Source organism: Pelophylax lessonae, assembly GCF_965119305.1.
Source record: "Pelophylax lessonae genome assembly, chromosome: 5".
NCBI classification, from domain to species: Eukaryota; Metazoa; Chordata; class Amphibia; order Anura; family Ranidae; genus Pelophylax; species Pelophylax lessonae.
Genome location: NC_138772.1, coordinates 490,825,232 through 490,847,136, shown reverse-complemented (window position 1 = coordinate 490,847,136; position 21,905 = coordinate 490,825,232). Strand labels below are relative to the sequence as shown.

General features: G+C 41.7%; 1 protein-coding gene across 39 annotated transcripts in view; it reads right to left on the bottom strand.

Annotated features, from left to right (window-relative positions):
- The window catches only part of RIMS2 (regulating synaptic membrane exocytosis 2), a gene marked incomplete at its 5' end in the record, with an annotated part of 943,810 nt that overhangs the window by 284,033 nt on the left and 637,872 nt on the right, over positions 1 to 21,905 (bottom strand). For all 39 annotated transcript variants that reach the window (XM_082257909.1, XM_082257877.1, XM_082257910.1 and 36 more), the window contains one exon: positions 3,799 to 3,952. In XM_082257909.1, coding sequence (XP_082114035.1) covers positions 3,799 to 3,952 — 154 coding nt within the window. The remainder of the gene's footprint in view (positions 1 to 3,798; positions 3,953 to 21,905) is intronic.

Genomic DNA, 21,905 nt, shown 5'->3' with positions numbered 1-21,905 from the left:
AGGCATGCTCAGAGACGAAAGAACAATTACAAAACAATCCAACACATGACATCACTTCTGAAGTAGAATTCTGTCGTACGGGAAAATTCGTATGAAAATAACCTCTTCACTTTCCACATCAGACTAGCATTCCACAAAAGAAGGACGACAGATCGTTCGATAATCTGATCGTGTGTACGGGGCTTAAGGCAGCAGGGTTGCAAGAGGTATCCTACACATTATGTAGCAGTCAGTACAAAACATGACCCTGGAAAAAGATTCTAGACCACCCCCTTGCTTGTCAGTGTTATCAGGATGGCTTCTTATTGTTGCTCTCCCTGCAACGGCCTCTGGATTTTTTCTGCTGGGGTTGTACACCTCAAACCAAAGGTTTGCACTACCCATCAAGTCACTAGTTCTATGTGTAATGATGCAAAAGTGGGAAAACCATCCCTTTTATCCCTTCCTCCTCACAACCTTGAGGTGTACTAACATGACATACCTCCAAACTGACCCTGGTTTTGAGGGACAGTCCCTGAATTGGAACAAAGTCCCTCTTTGCTCCTCATTTGTCCCTCCTTTTGGTCTGATGTATACACCTGTATTATAAATGCACTATTTATTTTAAAAAAGTGTTAAACCTTTCATCCAATTTCTAAATGGTTGCAATTGTACATTTCAAAAGTATAAAGGAATAGTAGTGGTTAAAAAAAAGCACTTGTGGGTTTAACCCATCGATATTTGTGTATTAATTCTCCATGTAAGGGGGTGTGTCCTATGAATACATACTTTTGCTTATAGGTGTCCCTCATTCCCATCTCAGAAAGTTGGGAGGTATGATATGATACTAAGTTTAGGAGGGGTAAAGCACAAGACAGGTTACCTAGAAGATATAAATCTGGCCCTGGATGCAGAGGAAATAAGTCAAGGACTTCAACATAAAATATCTATTTTGCAGTGCTCAATTGACAGGTAAGCCATGCTATTATATGCAAAGTAATCTTTCTTTGTGTCCTCTCTGCTAGGGCAGTAAATTTATGACCTGTGATGGCGTATAATCTAAGTCCTAATTTTTTTGTTGATGACAGGTTCTCTTTCTGGTAAAAAGTGTTCCTACTGTTCAGCCAGGCAGATAACTTAGTGTAAAGAACCTATGGATGAAAGTAAGTGTGCAAATATATGAGGGTTATTTAATAAAGTCATTTTCAATCTGTCTCAGAATGTGGTTTCTGTTAAGAACACAGACCAAATCAGTTTTAGGTGAACTGATGGTGACTGGGATTTTGAAACAGACACAGATTAGAAACGACTCCTTTAGTACATAACCCCTATACCGTGTAGACACGTGATCCATGCAATACAGAGCACTTATATTTCACAGCATACAACAGCAAAACACTGAATGCTAAAAATCAAACAGTGCTAAAAACTTAAATAATGTAATTATGGAATGTATGCTGGAAAAAAAAAAACACTTTGAAAAAAAGATGAAAGAATTATAAAACCCAACTTCTACGCTGTATCATATTGACTTAGTATATGACTGAAATTGACCGTTATACAGCATAGAAGATCTGTGAGCCCATTTACACTGAAATCAATAGAAATGCATCAAAACGCACTTTGCCATGAGTTACCACACATTGCAATACACTTTACATTATACATCAATGAGCGTCAAAACTAGTCACATCTGGACAAAAATGTATAAATATGAATGGGACCTAGGCTCAGGTAGGTTCACCTTACCATCCAGCACCTACGTACCTGTGTGACAGTCATCGTTTTCTCCACTAAGCTCTATAGCTGACATCTGCACAAATCCATCAATCGTGCTACGTGGGAATGACAGCTCCATTCATCATAAAGATGAAAAGACTGTCAAACATACATTGACACACATGTAAGTACTATGTAACTAAACATTTTTAATTTAATTTTTTTTTAGTGTGTACTAAAGGGAGTTTTCTCTTATTTATCCGGTGTCACAATGGCTATCTAATATTATCCCTGTGGGGCTACAATTGGTATTTCCTTAAAGAGATGCATTTTTTTTTTTTACGATTCATACTAGTTGGATGCAGCACTGGTCCGATGCTGCATCTGCCCCCCGGCGCCTCTAGCACTGAGAAACGCGCGATCGAACACCGCCGATCGCTTGGTTCTCACAGCTCCGTGAGCAGAGACTGTCAGTCAGCAGCTCTCTGTTCTGCCCCCTCCTCGCTCACTGAAGCACTAAGCTGTGGATGGGGTGGGAGCGGCCGGCTCAGGCTCTCAGCAGCTCACTGAGAGGCTGAGCCGGGTGCCTGTCCAGGCATGCAGGTGGATCCCGACTCCATGGTCATGATGACTCCCATGCCTGAGCCGGCTCTGTGATGTCAGGAGACAGCAGACTTCAGCTGCTGAAATTGAACTGCACTCCTGTGACCCACAGGAGAAGTACAGCCAAACTAGCTTTGGCTATTTATCTCCTTTAAGTTAATGTGTGGGTTTTTTGGGGGGATTTTTAATACTTATCCAGAAGAAATTAGTATAATATACAAAACATGCCATGGGGGAGATTTACTAGAATCTGAATCTGGTGCAGCTGTTCATAGTAGCCAATCAGCTTCTAGGTTTTATTGTCAATGCTTATTTGAACAAACTAAAGTTAGAAGCTGATTGGTTAGAATGCATAGCAGCACCAGATTCTGTGTGCACCATCCCCCAATATGTAGATGATTTGTACTGCACTGCATACTACAAATACCTTAATCCTAGTTAGATCAAAGTAAAACTGAAGCACACATGGGAATTTTAATATTGATTTGTGTATATATTACACAGTAATAGGCTGGTTTCCCAACCTATCTACATGCATTGGACACATGCTGTGCATAAGTTTGGGGGGCACTTACATTTATTTCTAATGTACACCCAATACACATTCAGGTAGTAAATATTACACCTGACCCTTTATAGTACCACAATGCATAAATGTGAAAACTGATGCACTGTGATGCATTGGGAAGAAAGAGTCAGGGGTGTTTTTTGATGTGTGGATGCTCACTGAGGACCCATTGAAAATGAATGGGCATAGGTACTACAACAGTGTTAATGCTTCAAGAAATGCCTTAATTCCAAAACATGAAGAGCAAGTTCACTGGCACCTGACCAAACAGAATGTGATAAGAATATAAGCTCCTTCGACAAGAGAGTGATGTGACTGGGTCAGTTTACTCCATACAGTCCTGCACAATGTGTCATTGTTATAAAATACAGGAAATAATAATATACAACAACCACATACAAAAAAGGAAGTAGTGTCACATTTTCTAATTTCCTTTACCGTATATAGGATGCCATTTGAAAAAGTCACATGACTGCAAAACACCAACTACAAAAATTGTTACAATACCCTGCGCATATCCAGAATGTTCTATTTCCTTCACTCTTAATTCAATTATGTGAACATAAAAAAGAAAAACATTACCAATCTGATGGCGAAATATGAATTATCGAAGTAGTACCAAAACATTCCAGTTTACCATGGTCAGATCAAAGAAAGGTTCACTCTGATAGGGATAGGGTTAGGGAATTTATCACATCAATATCTACTCTAATGAAAAACCTTTTATATGCTTACCACATTACATGACTGTGGCCTCATATATAACAATAAAGGAAAAGAAGTAACCACAGTAACCATAGGCCTACTTTCCAACAGGCACTAGAAACCCAATAACTGGAATCTGGTTACCAGGAACACTTTCCTAGTTTTCCCTACATTCAATGGGTCGGGCTCTGATCTGCATACAATATTGTAATTTAAAGACTTACTTTGCAATCTTCTGGTCGGGCTTTCCCCATGCATCTGCCTCCGCTGCATAAAGGGAGATGGGTGGGGTAGTGGTAATGAAGACACGTCATGCGTCTGTAGCTTGTACCAATGTGGCTCATCATCTAAAAGTGCAGTTTCTAATTCTATTAGAATCTGTGGGAAAGAAAAACACAGTTAATACACACATAGGCACGTCAGATCGGCCAGCAGTTTCCTTCTGTGGTTGTCTAGCTTTAAAGTGATTGTACATTTTTGTGTTTTTTTTTTAAATAACAAACATGTTATACTTACCTCCTCTGTGTAGTTGGTTTTGCACAGAGCAGCCCAGGTCCTCCTTTTCTTGGGTCCCTCATCGAGGGTGAATTTTTTATATTCCTGTAGTTGGCATATACATTTGTCAGGAAAGAAAGAGTTAAAAGGGGAAGTATAGCCATAGCTTTTTTGCTTGTACTTCTCCTATGAATCAGTTCGTTCTGCACACCTGTGAGATCTCGATCATATGGTCAGGATCCACTCAAATGCCTGGACCGGCAGCTGGCTAAACCTCTCACTGAGCCGGTGAGAGACTGAGCCAGATGCTGCGAGAAACTGAGCCAGATGCTCCTGCTTCCTCAGAGCTGCAGTAAGCCCTGGGGGGAAGCTGACTGAAAGTCATTGGTTCTCTACAGCCTGAAGACCAAGAGCTGAGCGATCAGTGGTCTTTGATTGCTCAGTTCTTGGCCTTAGAGCCCACAGGGACAGATGCAGAATCAGATCGATGCTGCATCCACCTAGATGAGTATATATTTTTTTCCACCTAAACCCATACTCTCCTTTTAAACTTTTCCGTCTTAGGCTCGGTTCACAATGTTGCAGGTAGCAGGAATCGCAGCTGTTCCTGCTGCTCTGTAGAGATGCGTGAGGGACCGTCATTCATTCTTACTGGCACCCCCACGTATCTCAACCTGCAGTGTGTTTATGGGGTGGAGCTAAATAATTCTCTACTTAACGGGATAGGTAACACATAGGCGTTCATTTACTAAAACTGAAGAGTGCAAAATCTGGTGCAGCTCTAAATAGAAACCAATCAGCTTTCAGGCTTTCTTGTCAAAAGCCTAAGGCCCCTTTCACACAGGCGGACCGTTCAGATCTGCCTGTTCGTTTTTTTGGGCGGATCTGAACGGTCCCCCCATGCATTCCTATGGGGCATCGGATATCAGCAGAGACATGTCCGCTGACATCCGACCCGATCCGATCCGTCGAATCTGGACAGATGGAAGGAAACCCTATTTACCATCCGTCCAGCGGATCGGATCGGATGAGAACCGACGGTCCTTTCCCATCCGATTTCCCCCATAGAGATGCATGGGGAACTGACAGCTGTGTCTCCGCACACAGCGCGGAGACACAGCTGTCACCCTCCTGCTCAGCGGGGGATCGGCGGATCCATCCCCCGCAGAGAAAAGCGGAGTCCGTTTGACGGACTACAAGTGTGAAAGAGCCCTAACTGAAAAAGCTGAAGTTAGAAGCTAATTGGCTATCATGCACAGCTGCACCAGATTTTGCACTCTCCAATTTCAGTAAATCAACCTGCAAGCTTCAAACGGCATTTGGTTCTCACATTTAATCAAATGAGCAATAAAACACTAAACAGTGCTCATCTGTGGAAACATGGAAAAGGGACAATCTTTGAGTCACAACACTAAGTAATTAGCACAACACATATAATGTATATAAGGATCAATTATGGCTACTCAAATGTAACAGAATCCTAAACTATGAAAGGTAACATGTTTTTATTTTAAACATTGACATGTTAATAATAGAATATATTTTAAGCTGATCATACTCACAAATAAAGATTTTGTTTTACTAAACTAAATCAATCTTCAAACTACCATTTAACTAATAAAAGCACAGCTAGATTTTTGAGTAGGTACTCAAGTAAGGGATGGTGATTTGAAATCTGAATCACTTGCCTCCTTCCATTATTCACATTCAATCAATTTTTATAAACTTTTTATGAATAGACTCCAATAAAGTTACAGAGATTCACATACTGGAACAATTTCCATTTATCTGTCATACAATAAGGAAATAGAATACAAGATGAAATGTATGTCTTTATTTGTTGACAGGAATAGGGAACCTATGGGGTAGTGAATGGACATGTGAGGGACTGTGCCATAAGCAATACCATAGGTTGTAGGGAAGTGCACTGAGAGAGGGGAATTTCCCAATTAAACCCAGTAGCAATTTGCCTTCCAAACTAATAGACATTTACCTGATGAAGAAATGCAAGTACATAGAAGAGTTAGGTTGTGAAAGTGGGGATCCATATGGTCCATAATAGAAATTTTGTGAAGAAGAAGACAAGAGCAAAGTAAACGGAGACAGGAAAACCCGGAGGAGTAGCAAGAGAGCAAGGAAGAAAGAGGAGAAGGAAGGACACAGGAATGGTGGAAAGGACACTGGAACTCCACCTAGGCTCCTCTCTAAAATAGAAACCTTATAAGCAGGTAAAGCTTTTATGTGGACGTGAGCCATGAGCATATTGGATGCATGGGGTGCAGACAGTAAGGCACTTCAAAATGGTTTTCATAAGTATATTGGTAAGTTTCATGCTAATAAAAAAAAATGAGTCGATGCATTGCCTAACTTCCACAAATTGCCTCCTTCTACTTTTTAAGACTTCACAGAAATCATTGCTACAGCAGTATGAATACCCTACCCTCTCAAAAGGCCAGAGTAAAGTGGGGTACACACTAGTAGAAAATCTGCCGAAAATTCCCGTCCAAGGTAAAATCGTACGATTTTCGGCTAGTGTGTACACAACTTTCAGCAGCTGATGCTGACATTTTCAACTGAAAAAACACCAACATTTTCATTGTCCGTCCCCAACGCAACCAATTTTGGTTTAATGTGTACGCAGTACGTCTGCGAAAAATCGAATACGAAAGACCGCGCATGATCGGAAGTTGCTGACGCCTCGTCAAGTTGCCTCGTGGTCACACGTATACGTACTTACATCACACTCTACGAACAAACGTCCCCAATCCCCAAAAGAAAAGAAAATCGGACGAGAAATTTCGTGAACATTATGCACTGTCAACTAAAAACAGTAATGAACGCTGAGCAAGAGAGAGAAAAATCGGAGGATATTTGTCCGATTTTCGTCAAGTGTGTACGAGCCTTAAGTGTGTGAAATATAAAGTGAAGTATTAGTGTGTGAAAATGGGGGGAGGGGGGAATGGTCCATAATGGAAATTAAATTAGAGTGGTAGAGAGAGAACGGGGAAGAAAGAAAGAAAAGGAAGGAAGGGTGGAAACGGCACTGGAAGGAAACTTAGGCTCCTCTCTAAAATAGAAACCGTATAACCTTTCAAGTGAAAATGAGCCATGACCATATTGGATCTATGGGGTGCAGATAGTAAGACATTTATTATGTGTGTTCATGAGTATAATGGTAAGTTTTACAATAATAAAACAAAAACTAGTCTATTGCCTTGTTCCACTTTTCAAGACTTCAGTAGAAAACATTGCTACAGTAATGTGAACTCCCTACCTTCTAGCAAAGCCATAGTGACGGTGTTACAGTTGGACTTCCCAGTAATATGTTCATTCTAAATCATGTAGAATCCATCAGAGGAGTGTGATTCTATTATTTGGCTTTGTAATAACATTAAAATTGGGCAAAACAAGGAATTTTTTAGAAGGGATATCTCCACGTTGGAATCTTTGAGATATAAGAAAACAGCATGTCAACTTGCCAACAACCTGGTGAATCAGTTGTCAGTGAAGTTGGCCTTTAAGCCATTTAACTGTCTGATATCTAGGATTCATGATAATCTGCCACTTGTATCTCTGCTTCATTTGGCACTGGCAGTAGGCCTTGTCATGTAGGTCATAAAGGCCCACGTCAGGTACATCATTCTATGCGTCCGTATAGTAAGACTGCGGAGACTGCTTCTTGCACAGCAGACTTTTGCTCTGCTGTCTGTCAAACGTCAATAAACTGTCTACCATGATGGAAATCTGTAATTCAAATGTTATTTCATTTATTGTTTGAATGACAACTAAAAACCCAGCAACTGAGGCTTGAAAATGACACCAGAGTTTATAGTCCTGAAAAGGAAATAAAATAGTCATTCATACCATATTCTGCACTAAGATTTAATTCGGCTAGTGAGCGGAAGTGGTGCAGATGTGGGGTCATGGTGCAGGCTCATATACTGACGCATGCAGTCAGCTTTTCAAATGTCCTGGCACAAATACATATACATGTGATTGTTCAAAGCCACAGACATACTGGAAATACACAAGACGAATTTAATTACCCAGACTTGTACTATAAGAAAAAAAAGCTACAAAAAACAAATAATTATCGACAACCTAGCTTCAAATATATTTTTTCATTTTAAGTTCATGCAGGCTAAGCAATGTGTAAGTGTAAAACTTCCAGGTATTTATTACCTTTTCTAGGGATCACAGTAGTCTCTGACTATGCCGCCACCTGTTTGTCTTTCGAGAAAGACAGAGCCACTTTGGTTCAGGCATCATCCCAGGTCACTAACTATTTCCTAGACTGTGATGTCAACTTAGCACTGGTTCACCCTGGGGCGGCTTTGAAATTCCGCTACTTCAACGTGATTTCAAAGCCGCACATCAGTGCAATTTGCACTGCCGATTTTATTAAGACTTGCGACTTAATTTAATAGAAGTCAATTCAAGTCGCAATTAAATAGGTAAGAAATGGTGCAGGAACCTTTTTCATAATTGCTGCGACATGTTTTGCAGCGATATGAACAGTTCCATTGCCGGTAATAAGTTGCAATTTGTCATGCGATTTGGAACTGTCAAATCACAATGCAACGGTATGAGCGGGGGCTTAGAGATGATACAACTATGTAAATACTGGTGTCTGTGCAATTCTGTGCACTGATAGAAATATTCAGAAGATGTTTGGAGGATGATGGGTATCCATCTAAAGTTATCCTATAGGAGCTTTGGTCTTCTGGGTGTGAGCCAGAGCAAGGTAAAGCATCTGTATGAGGAAGTCAGTGTTTCTGTCTCACCTAAATGGTATTCACTTAAAGCCCAACTGAAGTCACAGAAAAAAATATTTTGTCAGTTATAGACTAATAACCATCTCTGAATTCATTGTCTTTACTGGACTTTCTTGATACAGCAGTTTTGATGCCCTAGTATAGGTCTTGTTCCTGGGTGTTGGTGGTAAACTTTTGTTGATTGCTGTTGCCGACTCTGCCTGTTCCTGACCTTGCCTCTTGGACTACTCTTTTGGATTTAGTTGATTGCTGTTGCCGACTCTGCCTGTTCTTGACCTTGCCTCGTGGACTACTCCTTTGGATTGTCACTGATCTTGGTTCGCTGACTTCTCTCTCTAATAACCATGGATAACAGGAGGAGCGTTGCTATAGGAAAAGGTACCTGTTTGGAGGGAACGCATCCCGACCCTGGTGGGTCACTAAAGCTCGTATGGTCCTAGTGTCATAAGGCACATAGGACCCACGCTATCTGGTGAGTGTGAAATTCATCTATTTTGTCACAGTGGAATACAAGAAAGGACACCTGGGAGAGAGTGGAATCACCTATTACGAAGCACTATTCACTGAGCACTTTATTTTGAACTTTTATCACTAAGAAGTCACATCATCATAAACTTTTCTGCACATGAGTTTATTTTGCACATGAATTTTAAGGAAATCTCATGAGAACACCAATTTTTGCACTTTATATTAACTTGGTTTTTTTTATATTTATATTTTTTTATATTTATCATCATATTTATCAATTATTGCAATTTTATTTAAGTGTAATTAAGTATATTTAAAATCTTATTCATCAATTGCATCAGATCACAGGGTTTATTTATAATTTAAAATATTGCAAATATTTTTTAGCAAGCGCTATAGGTAATCTTATATATATATAGATTACTTCACATTTGAGTTTTGATGTGTGTCTAAATATGATGCCCAATCAGAGAGGCCAAACAAAAAATTCTCCTGCGCTCGGGTGGTATGTAATGAAGGATAAAGGAACCTATATTTGTCTTGATATGCACCACTCAAGGTCTTGCTGTTCCCTCAGGACCAAGGGTAAACAAAATGTACTGAAAGACAACAACAAAAAAAATGTATTCACACGGGTGTTCAGTCGCAGTGCAAATACCAGCAGCGGGAATCTACTGGATGCACTTTGCGGTAATCGCAGAAGGCTAAATGCGTGGGAGAATGCAGCCTTACAGATCTGGTCAGACACACCTCATTTCTTCTTCAGCGCTACAGCAGAGGTTTCCACGATTAGCTGCAAGAGGGAACTCTATTGAAATCAATAGGAGGTTGCCAGCTCCTGCTGCTAATCGCACCCACTGGCATGTAATCTCTCATGCAGCAATCACATGCAAGTGATCGGCCCTGGATGCAGACTACCTTTGTCCAGGGCCGATAACTCACATTTGGTCACTGCATGAGAATTTACATGCGAGTGAAAATACCTTTTCTCATCAGCAGTATATAGCAGTCTTGTGACTTCTATCAGTGTCTGGCTGAGCACTGGTTAAAGCTTGTAGGAGCTTTAATTCTCCTCTGACTGTCCTATGAGACTGCATAACCCCTGACCATCTGTTTGGACACTGCTGATTGGCCCTGTGCTGATCACATGCACCCTCCAAAAAAAAAAAAAATTCTCTAGCAATACACACCAAACAGAGAGTGCCTCCAAGGCTCTGTTTTATCAGCAGATGGATTGGGGACAGTAAAAGAAGGAAGGGGGGGGGGTCGAACAGACTTTTTAAAAAAAATGCAAAGGATTAACCCCTTAGGTTTCACAATGAGTATAACAAGCATACTTTACTGCATATACAGACGCATTTTACTGATGTGGGTTTAGTAACTTTTTAATGTTGCATCCTTGTCCCCCACTTGCGTGCAATGTAACATCGAAAGAGAAAAAGTCAAATGAACGGAGAACCAATGACATAAGCACTCTGCAAATGTAACATGAAAATTGCGCAAATGCCAGATCCTTGCACGTGGAAGGCTTGTGGGAATGTTTTTGGGCGTAAATATCTGGGTGCACTAATTAAATAAATGTAGCTTGGGGAAACTAATTAGTGGAAAATTATTTGTTTTCCAATTGTTCTGTCGGTCTTCCTAATTAAAGCTTACAAAAAAAAAAAACATCTATGCATTTACATCTGCTACCAAGCTGGAGCCCTAGCAAGCCCATCAACGATATCCAATATCTATAATAAACTACAAGTTGTAAAAAAGTGAAACACAAAAAAGTTCTGGTCCTGGTGGCAATAAAACTTTCACAGTACAGCCCAATAGTGTTTGTGCCTTATGTCAGGAATCCAGCTACAGTATATCTTGAAAAAAAATCATGCCCTGATAAATATTAGAGATAAGGATAAAGATTATCACAGAAAAATATAATAAATGACATAACGTCTTTATATCTAATTGATGACAGACTTTTTCCAAAATAGCATTTGCTTCACTAGCAGGTCTAAAAAGATTACGTATAATTTACATAAAAATGCCAGGCCAAATAAAGAGTATCAGGAAGAAAAACAATATGTACTTCCATGGCAACCAATTAGATTTTGGCTATTATCTCTCTAGCACAGATATAAATGACAGCTAACATTTGATTGTCACTGACATTACCACTTACTTTCGTACAATACCTTTTTTATGCCCTGTGCTCTCCTTCAATTGGCCGTTGAGCTGCCTGTGAGATATGCAACAGATTGACCTGATCAAGGCTGCCCATACATTACATAATTTTCCTATCCAATTCCCTTTAGATTTACCTTCAGCTGTACTATATTACCAAATGTTATGGGACGCCTGCCTTTACACACACATGAACTTTAATGGCATCCCAGTCTTAGTCCGTAGGGTTTAATATTGAGTTGGCCCACCCTTTACAGCTATAACAGCTTCAACTCTTCTGGGAAGGCTGTCCACAAGGTTTAGGAGTGTGTCTATGGGAATGTTTGACCATTCTTCCAGAAGCACATTTGTGAGGTCAGACACTGATGCTGAATGAGAAGGCCTGGCTCACAATTCATTCCAAAGGTGTTCTACTGGTTTGAGGTCAGGACTCTGTGCAGGTCAGTCAAGTTCCTCCACCCCAAACTCACTCATCCATGTCTTTATGAACCTTGCTTTGTGCACTGGTCCAAATCATTTTGGTGGAGGGGGGATTATGGTGTGGAGTTGTTTTTCAGGGGTTGGGCTTGGCCCCTTAGCTCCAGTGAAGGGAACTCTTAAGGTGTCAGCATACCAAGACATTTTGGACAATATCATTCTCCCAACTTTGTGGGAACAGTTTGGGGATGGCCCCTTCCTGTTCCAATATGACTGCGCACCAGTGCACAAAGCAAGATCTATTCTGACTTCAACCTGTTCGAACACCTTTGGGATGAATTAGAGTGGAGACTGCGAGCCAGGCCTTCTTGTCCACATTAGTGCCTGACCTCACAAATGCGCTTCTGGAAGAATGGTCAAACATTCCCATAGACACACTCCTAAACCTTGTGGACAGCCTTCCCAGAAGAGTTGAAGCTGTTAAAGATGCAAAGGGTGGACCAACTCAATATTGAACCCTACAGACTAAGACTGGGGTGCCATTAAAGGTCATGTGCGTGTAAAGGCAGGCGTCCCAATACTTTTGGTAATATAGTGTATGTAGTGCAAGGGCCTGTCTGATTGCATAAAATTGAAAGTGTTTAGGATTGACCCCATATTATATGGTAAATCTAAAGGAAAATTATGCAAGAAAATTGTACAATGTATGGGCAGCCTAAAGCCTTTACACAATAGGTGATTCAACTCAGGTGGAACTGCTGCCAAGTGCGATTTACTCAAATGAGTGGGACTATATGTGATACACTCGGTTGGGCAAAGCAGTACTGCTGGCTTTCACTGGTTAAAACAGGCATTTAGGAGAAGAGATATCCCCCCAAGCCACCTGTCAATTGCCTCTAAAAACTGATCCACCACAGAACACTCTTCGGGGGGGGGGGGGCAGCACAACATCAGCACACATTGCATGTTGCAACACTGTTGCTAACTGCAAGGCCATAGCTTAAAATTTCCAGGCTATATCCAGAAGTCCTGCTACTAGAACGATCTCCAGGTAAGAACTTTAGCAACAAATTTGCAATCTGTTGCAAAAAAATATATTGTTTTTTTAAGAGAACCATATACAGTGTGGCATAATCTAAAACATACTAAATCATAGCTTTTATGTTTACATGCACTTTAAGGCCCCTTTCACACAGGGGACCGTTCAGATCCGCCTGTCAGTTTTTTTGGCGGATCTGAACGGATGCCCCATGCACCTCTATGGGGCATTGGATGTCAGCGGAGACATGTCCGCTGACATCTGATCCGATCCGTCAAATCTGGACAGATGGAAACCCTATTTTCCATCCGTCTAGCGGATCGGATGGGATCGGATGAGAAAGGACAGACGGTCTGTTCCCATCCGATTCCCCCATAGAGAACAGCGGGGACCTGACAGCTCTGTCTCCGCACACAGCGCGGAGACAGAGCTGCCATCCACCTGCTCAGCAGGGGATCGGCGGATCGATCCCCCGCTGAGAAAAACAGAGTCTGCCTGACGGACTCCCTGTGTGAAAGGGGCCTAAGTGTGATTTTAAAGTACCTGCATTTGACCTGGTATCAGCCTCTAGAAATCATTGAGTGGCAGAGCTCATTCTGGGAGAGGGAGAAGCTTCACAAGGCTTCAGTAAGGTGTGCTGCAGTGCTCATGTGCTACCAAGGAGCATGCAGATATTAGGAGAGAGTAGTGTGACAGGGAGATGAGCTCATCAGTGTGCTGCTTCTCCTTTCAATCACAAAGTAAGGGGGTGAAAGCCCTGTAAGGCCTCACTCACATGGGCATACTACAGTACTGTATATGGCAGTGCCAGGGCTGTGTTCTGTGAATGCCTGAGGAGGCAATACTATTCATGTCAATTAGGTTGCAGCAGCATGGACACAGCAGCTTCTCCCAATTGGACATTCGTGCAGGAGCGCACTGCCTGCGTTCAGGGCCATGCGCCTGCATCCGCACTGATATCAAATTGGAGCAGCGTCTGTGTCCATGCAGCTGCTGCGTCCCAACTGACATAAATAAGACTGCCTGCATGTGGATGCATGGCACACTTGTGCGTCCCCATGTGGATAACTACATCCCTCGCACAGGCGTACGCTGTAGTATGTTCATGTGAACGAGGCCTAAGTGTTACTTAATGCAGCAGAGAAAGATCATACAGAGTTGTGCTATGCGGCAGAGTGTGCAAATCCCAGGACTGGATAGATTGAAATTCAAAGCCCTTGACAGGTATAACATCTCCCATATATTATATATATTACATATATTCAGATATATTGGGCAGACTAGATGGGCCAAATGGTTCTTATCTGCCGACACATTCTATGTTTCTATGTATTTTATCCGTGTATTTAGCAGTTTGCCTGACGTTAATTTCTAAGTCTATATCTGTACTTAGAGTTCCTTAAGAAAATCAAAGTGCGGAGGTGTTTGTTCCACAGAGATTTGGCAATCAGGGCTCCAGGAATTTGGATGAAACACTGGTAGCAATTCAAGGCTAAAAATTAACATTTCCAAGTGTGTTTATTATAACTTAAGCAGGATTTTCTTTGTCATGTGTTGTTTTAAGCTTTAATTTACACCTACATATCAACAGGTGACCTATGAAAGAGCTTACCCAACGTATGGGCAACCTGACTGGGTAATGAAAACCATTCTGTTATTTAGAGACAGGAGAACTTTAAAAAAAAAAAAAGGAGAACGATTATCACCACGGCGACATTTGCTCTGAGAATCTAAAAGTTTAGCACAATCTAATTATAGGAACTTGACATTTAGGCCTGTGCACTAAAATTATAATGAACAATGTGTTAAGATCTGGAAGCAGAGTGCTAAATTAATTGAAGGCAACTGATACAACAGTATTTCTGGGAAAAAAAAAAAAAAAGATAATTTTTTATAAAATGTAATTTGTAAATTTATTATGTAATTTAGAGTAATTTATTTTCCCAGTTTTAAGCACACCGGGAAAAGGCTTTTTCCCCTGGAACCATATGAAAACTGCTTAGGCTTTTATGAACACACACTAGGGGGCAGTAGGTAGTAGACTGTTGCTTCCTTCCTTCTATTATCCACATTAGGCCTCATGTACATGGGGCATTTGTTTTTCACCTCTTAACGCCAGAACTCCTGGCAGGAGAAAATCTGCTTAAAAAAAACGTTCCTAAAGTCGCGTATTGCACACGTGTTTAGGCATGTCAAGCATTCAAGCGTTAATTGATTCCATTGACCAGAGTATTAATTTACTCTGATACTCTGACCATTGGAATGCATTAACGTTCAAATGCATTTAGTGTTTAGATGCGTTTAGGCGAGTCAACCTTAGACATTACCTTAGACAAAGGCACCCTTTTTGGGGGCTACTGACATCATTCAGCCTTAATGTGGAATCCTAGAAAAGATGAGGATCCTAAATCTTGCAAAAGAGCACAGTTTCCCCAATACCTTTAACCCAGTTAACCCAGGGGCATGGGGGGTGCAACTACAAACTCTTGTAGTCCATTGTAAGGTCAGCTTTAACAATTCTACTACAGTACTACCTAAGTCAGCTTACTAATATCTACTGTGCTAATTATTCACCCTGTCCCGTGGCATGAATATCTTCATAGACATGATTTTATTACTATGGTTGTCATGCCTTCAGCTTGGAAGTAATTAATTCCATTGGAACTTGTAATACCAATCTTGTCCACAAGATGCCACTGTGACATAGACTGTTATACAGCACTTTATGGTACTTCCTGTTTTCTATTGCTGGATTAGTTCCTCCCCTCTCTGAGGAGAATCTCCAGCTTAGATTTACCTCATAGAGACAGCCAGAAAGCATCTGAGGTTCCTGTGGGAAGATTCCTGAACCCCCTTTGTAGCATCGCTGGTATGCTCAGAACTGTCAGTTATATACTCAATGCATATGTTTGTTAATGTTTGTATACTGACTGTATGCTTTGTCTGTTTATTTCCAGTTTCACCATATTCTCAATCCTATCTAATCAGTCCTGACTCCATATTCATAATCCTATTCGCATATCTATTCTGACTTGTAACCTGTGACCACTATTCTATCTCTGGAATAAAGCCTTAAGTTACAAAAGGACTGGTTATTGCAGGATTAAAGGTTTAACTGTATGTTGAGCTGCACACGCCTGGGGCATACGTGTAGTGAGAGCAGAACAGTGAAACAGCGGCTATCCAGCAAGTGGGATTTAGGACGGAGACTATACAGAGGCCTGCTACCCTGCCAGCGCAGTCATCTGCATATGCAATACAGCAGACTCTACACAGTCAAGCATTCCTGCACGCAACATGTCACATAGCCAGACATCCTCACTCAAGACAAGGTCCCGAGTTTCCGGCTCCTCTAGATCTTCCTCCGCAAGCAATGCACTCGCCATAGCACGTGCAAAAGCTGAAGCCGCCAAGGCCCGAGCAGCCTTTGCTGAGCAAGAAATGCAGATTAAACAGGAGAAAGTGAAGATAAAGACGCAAGAGGCACAGTTAGAGGCCGAGGAAGCCCTCCTAGAAGTAGCCCTAGAGAAACTGACTGTAGAGAAGGAAGTAGCAGCAGCCATAGCTGAAGCAGACGCCTTAGAATTAGCTGTATACCCGAGAAGTGAACGCAGCAGACGCAGCAATATTCTCGATCCAGCAGCTGAAACTCCAAATTCTCTACAACAAACTTCAGATTACATCAATCAACACTTTAAAACAAGCAGTGTCAAAGATGACGCCGCAAGTCAGTGACAAGCCTCAAGCCTGCAAACGGAGAAATCCGTGCAAAGTGACGTCTCCTACGACAGACTCCCCATAAGTGAGATAATAGAATCACCTTCTAATCGCCCTCCAGAACCAACGCCCAAGCCAGAACGGTACATCAGAGGACAGCTCAGTGCCAGCAAAGGGTATGACTACACACAGCCATCTTACCATGGCAACACACAACAGGTTAACCAAGCCACCATAGACTTTGTAAGGTTCTTTGCACGACGCGAGTTAGTCACCAAAGGACTTGAAAAGTTTAATGACCGCCCTGAAAACTACAGAGCCTGGCGGTCATCCTTTCAAAACACTATCAGAGACTTAGGGCTATCTTGCAGCGAAGAGATAGACCTCCTGATCAAATGGCTTGGAAATGAGTCTGCCGAGCACGCCAGGCGAATCAGGACAATAAATATAAACTACCCAGACACTGGTCTTAGAACAATCTGGGATAGACTTGATGAGTGTTATGGTTCAGCAGAAGTAGTAGAAAATGCATTATTCAAAAGACTTGATAACTTTCCCAGAATACCTAGCAAAGCCTACCATAAACTTAGAGAGTTAAGTGACTTGCTAATGGAACTTCAAGTAGCTAAATCTGAGGGAGACTTACAAGGACTTGCATTCCTTGACACAGCCAGAGGTGTCAACCCCATTGTGCAAAAGTTACCCTATAACTTGCAAGAGCAGTGGATTACACACGGATCCCGATATAAAAGACAGCATGATGTTCCATTCCCTCCCTTTTCTGTTTTTGTGGACTTTGTGTGCCAGCAAGCCAAAACAAGAAATGATCCAAGTTTTGATTTTACGCTGTTGTGTGCGGCTCCTGTGGGACTTAACCCTCGCAAACCTCCAGTAGCAGTACACAAAACGAATGTGTCTTCTTCAGGTTCCTTTCACAGGTCTGCCAACTTCTCTAACTCAGAGACAAAGGTCAACGATCCTGGTAAGCAGTGTCCCTTGCATCGGAAGCCACATCCTCTACTAAAATGCAGAGCCTTCAGAGAGAAAACCCTGCAGGACCGCAAAGCCTTCCTCAAGGAGAACCACATCTGCTACAGGTGCTGCTCTTCAACATCTCATCTCGCCAAGGACTGTAAGGTCAGTTTGAAATGCACAGAATGTGACAGCTCAGATCACAACACAGGGTTACATCCTGGGCCAGCTCCATGGACTTTACAACACACCCTCAGCACTAGTGAGCACGGCGGGGAGGAGGAGCACACCACCACAACTACACCAGAGGTCACTTCACAATGTACAGAGATCTGCAAAGGAGCCATAGGTGGTAGGTCCTGCTCCAAAATCTGCCTTGTCAGAGTCTACCCAGCAGGCCAAAAAGACAAAGCTATTAAGCTTTATGTAATCCTGGATGACCAAAGTAACAAGTCATTAGCCAGCTCAACTTTCTTTGACATGTTCAGCATTAAAGGCCCCAGCATTCCCTAGTCCTTAAAAACTTGTGCAGGAATAGTGGAGATGGCTGGTAGGAGAGCATCCGGCTACCAAATCGAGTCCATCGATAGGCGATCTCGCTTGTCTTTGCCAACTCTTATTGAATGCAATCAGATCCCTGATCATAGATCTGAAATTCCTACACCAGATGTAGCTGCTCATCACCCACACTTGAAAAGCATAGCGCATCTGATAACTTGATCCTCAGGCTCAGATTATCCTACTCCTCGGGAGAGATATCTTACAAGCCCACAAATCAAGAGCTCAAATTAATGGTCCCAATAACGCTCCTTATGCTCAGAAGTTAGACCTCGGATGGGTCATCATAGGAGATGTCTGTCTAGGAAGCGTGCACAAACCTAACTCCGTTAGCAGCATGCTCACAAATACCCTGGAGAATGGACGTCCCTCTCTTTTCCAGCAATGCCACAACCATTTCCTTGTTAAGGAATCAGCCTACGCCACCCACTCATCTTGTCCCTTCACAAGCCCCACTAGTGACAACTTAAAAGGTGCATTATTGAAGGCAACAGAAAATTGCATTAGACTTGTCAGTAAAAGCAAAAAAAGGAAGAGACCACTGTGGTACTCAGCAGAAGTGGCCCAAATCATTAAAAATAAAAAGCTAGCATTTTGTAATTATAAAAAAACCCAGAGCAATGAAGATAAGGAAATCTACAAGATTAGGCAGAAAGAGGCCAAGCAAGTTATAAGAACTTCTGAAGTGCAGGCAGAAGAAAAACTAGCTCAGTCTATGAAAAAGGGGGATAAGACATTCTTCAGATATATAAATGAAAAAAGGAAATTAAAACAAGGGATAACTAAATTAAAAACAAAGGACGGAAGGTATGTAGAAGAGAATAAAGGGCTAGCCGACTGCCTTAATGAATACTTCTGTTCAGTTTTTACAGAAGAAAAAGAAGAAGGACCTCCACTTGAAAGGATGACTAATGAATCATTTGATGCATGTGTATTTACAGAGGAAGACGTTCTAAGATTGCTGTCTAAAGTGAAGACAAATAAGTCACAGGGTCCTGATGAGATACACCCAAGATTATTAAAAGAGCTTAGTGGTGAGCTGGCAAAACCATTAACAGATCTATTTAACCAATCATTAGTAACAGGAGTCGTCCCGGAAGATTGGAAATTGGCAAATGTCGTGCCCATTCACAAGAAAGGTAGTAGGGAGGAATCGAGCAACTATAGACCAGTGAGTCTGACATCAGTAGTAGGCAAATTAATGGAAACCCTATTAAAGGATAGGATTGTGGAACATCTTAAATCACATGGATTGCAAGATGAAAAACAACATGGGTTTACTTCAGGGAGATCATGTCAAACAAATCTTATAGATTTTTTTGACTGGGTGACTAAAATAATAGACGGTGGAGGTGCAGTAGACATTGCATATCTAGATTTTAGTAAGGCTTTTGACACTGTCCCACATAGAAGACTTATCAATAAACTGCAGTCATTGAGCATGGACTCCCATATTGTTGAGTGGATTAGGCAGTGGCTGAGTGACAGACAACAGAGGGTTGTAGTCAATGGAGAACATTCAGAACAAGGTCATGTTACAAGTGGGGTACCTCAGGGATTTGTACTGGGACCAATTTTGTTTAATATCTTCATAAGTGATATTGCAAAAGGCCTCAATGGTAAGGTTTGTCTTTTTGCTGATGACACAAAGATATGTAACAGGGTTGATGTTCCTGGAGGAAAACGCCAAATGGAAAAGGATTTAGGAAAACTAGAAGAATGGTCAGAACTCTGGCAACTGAAATTTAATGTGGATAAGTGCAAGATAATGCACCTGGGGCGTAAAAACCCAAGGGCAGAATATAGAATATTTGACACAGTCCTGACCTCAGTATCTGAGGAAAGGGATTTAGGAGTAATTATTTCAGAAGACTTAAAGGTGGGAAGACAATGTAATAGAGCAGCACGAAATGCCAGCAGAATGCTTGGATGTATAGGGAGAGGTATAAGCAGTAGAAAGAGAGAAGTGCTTATGCCGCTGTACAGAACACTGGTGAGACCTCACTTGGAGTATTGTGCGCAGTACTGGAGGCCATATCTCCAGAAGGATATAGATACTCTAGAGAGAGTTCAGAGAAGAGCTACTAAACTAGTACATGGATTGCAGGAAAAAACTTACCAGGAAAGGATAAAGGACCTTAACATGTATAGCTTGGAAGAAAGAAGAGACAGAGGGGATATGATAGAAACTTTTAAATACATAAAGGGAATCAACTCGGTAAAGGAGGAGAGCATATTTAAAAGAAGAAAAACTACCACAAGAGGACACAGTTTTAAATTAGAGGGGCAAAGGTTTAAAAGTAATATGAGGAAGTATTACTTTACTGAGAGAGTAGTGGATGCATGGAATAACCTTCCTGCAGAAGTGGTAGCTGCAAATACAGTAAAGGAGTTTAAGCATGCATGGGATAGGCATAAGGCTATCCTTCATATAAGATAGGGCCAGGGACTATTCATAGGATTCAGATATATTGGGCAGACTAGATGGGCCAAATGGTTCTTATCTGCCGACACATTCTATGTTTCTATGTAACTTTGCCTGTGACAGTGACCAAGACCATTTAGGGTGCACAGTCTTTCAGAGAACTAAAGACGACAATCGTGTGGCAATGTCTATTGAAGACAAACTCTTCTTAGAAATAATGGAGCAAGGTCTAGTCAAAGACAGCACAAACAGCTGGGTTGCACCTCTTCCCTTCAGACCACAGAGACAACGCTTACCCAATAACAAAGTACAAGCTTTACAACGTTTTGCTTCCCTTAGACGTAATTTACAAAGAAAGCCAGAGATGAGGGAACATTTCTTTTCTTTCATGGGGAAGATCTTTGAGAACGGTCATGCCGAGGTGGCTCCCACCCCTAAAGACTCTGAAGAGTGTTGGTATCTCCCTATATTCGGAGTGTACCATCCCAAAAAGCCAGGTCAAATTAGAGTAGTGTTTGACTCTAGTGCCAAGTACAAGGGTATCTCCTTAAACGATGTACTCTTGACAGGCCCAGACCTTAACAACAAACTCCTGGGAGTGCTCTTACGCTTCCGTAAGGATTCTATTGCCTTCATAGCTGACATCCAGCAGATGTTCCATTGTTTCTTGGTCAGAGAGGAAGACATGAACATCCTAAGGTTCCTTTGGTTCCAAGACAATGATCCTTCCAAAGATATCTCAGAGTATCGCATGAGGGTACACATCTTTGGCAATAGCCCTTCACCTGCAGTCGCTATCTACGGACTCAGACCTTCCGCCCAAGAAGGTGAACTTGAGTTTGGCTCAGATGCAAGACAATTCGTAGAGAAAGACTTTTATGTGGATGACTGTTTAAAATCCTTACCTTCCAGTGAGTCTGCAATCTGTCTTCTTAAAAGAGCACAGGAAATGCTCGCTTGTTCCAATCTCAGGCTTCACAAGATTGCTTCCAACAGCGAAGAGGTAATGGAAGCTTTCCCCGCTCAAGACCATTCCAGCGATCTAAAGGACTTAGATCTGGGTACAGACTCTTTACCTGTACTACGCAGTCTAGGTCTACTTTGGGACTTGAAATCCGATTCCTTTACCTTCCAAGTAAATGGAGAAGAAAGACCCTTCACTCGCAGAGGTGTCTTGTCTACTATCAATAGCCTGTACGATCCATTAGGATTTGCAGCACCAGTTACAATTCAAGGCAAAGCCTTACTTAGAGACTTGATTCGTGAAACATCTGATTGGGATGCCCCACTACCCCT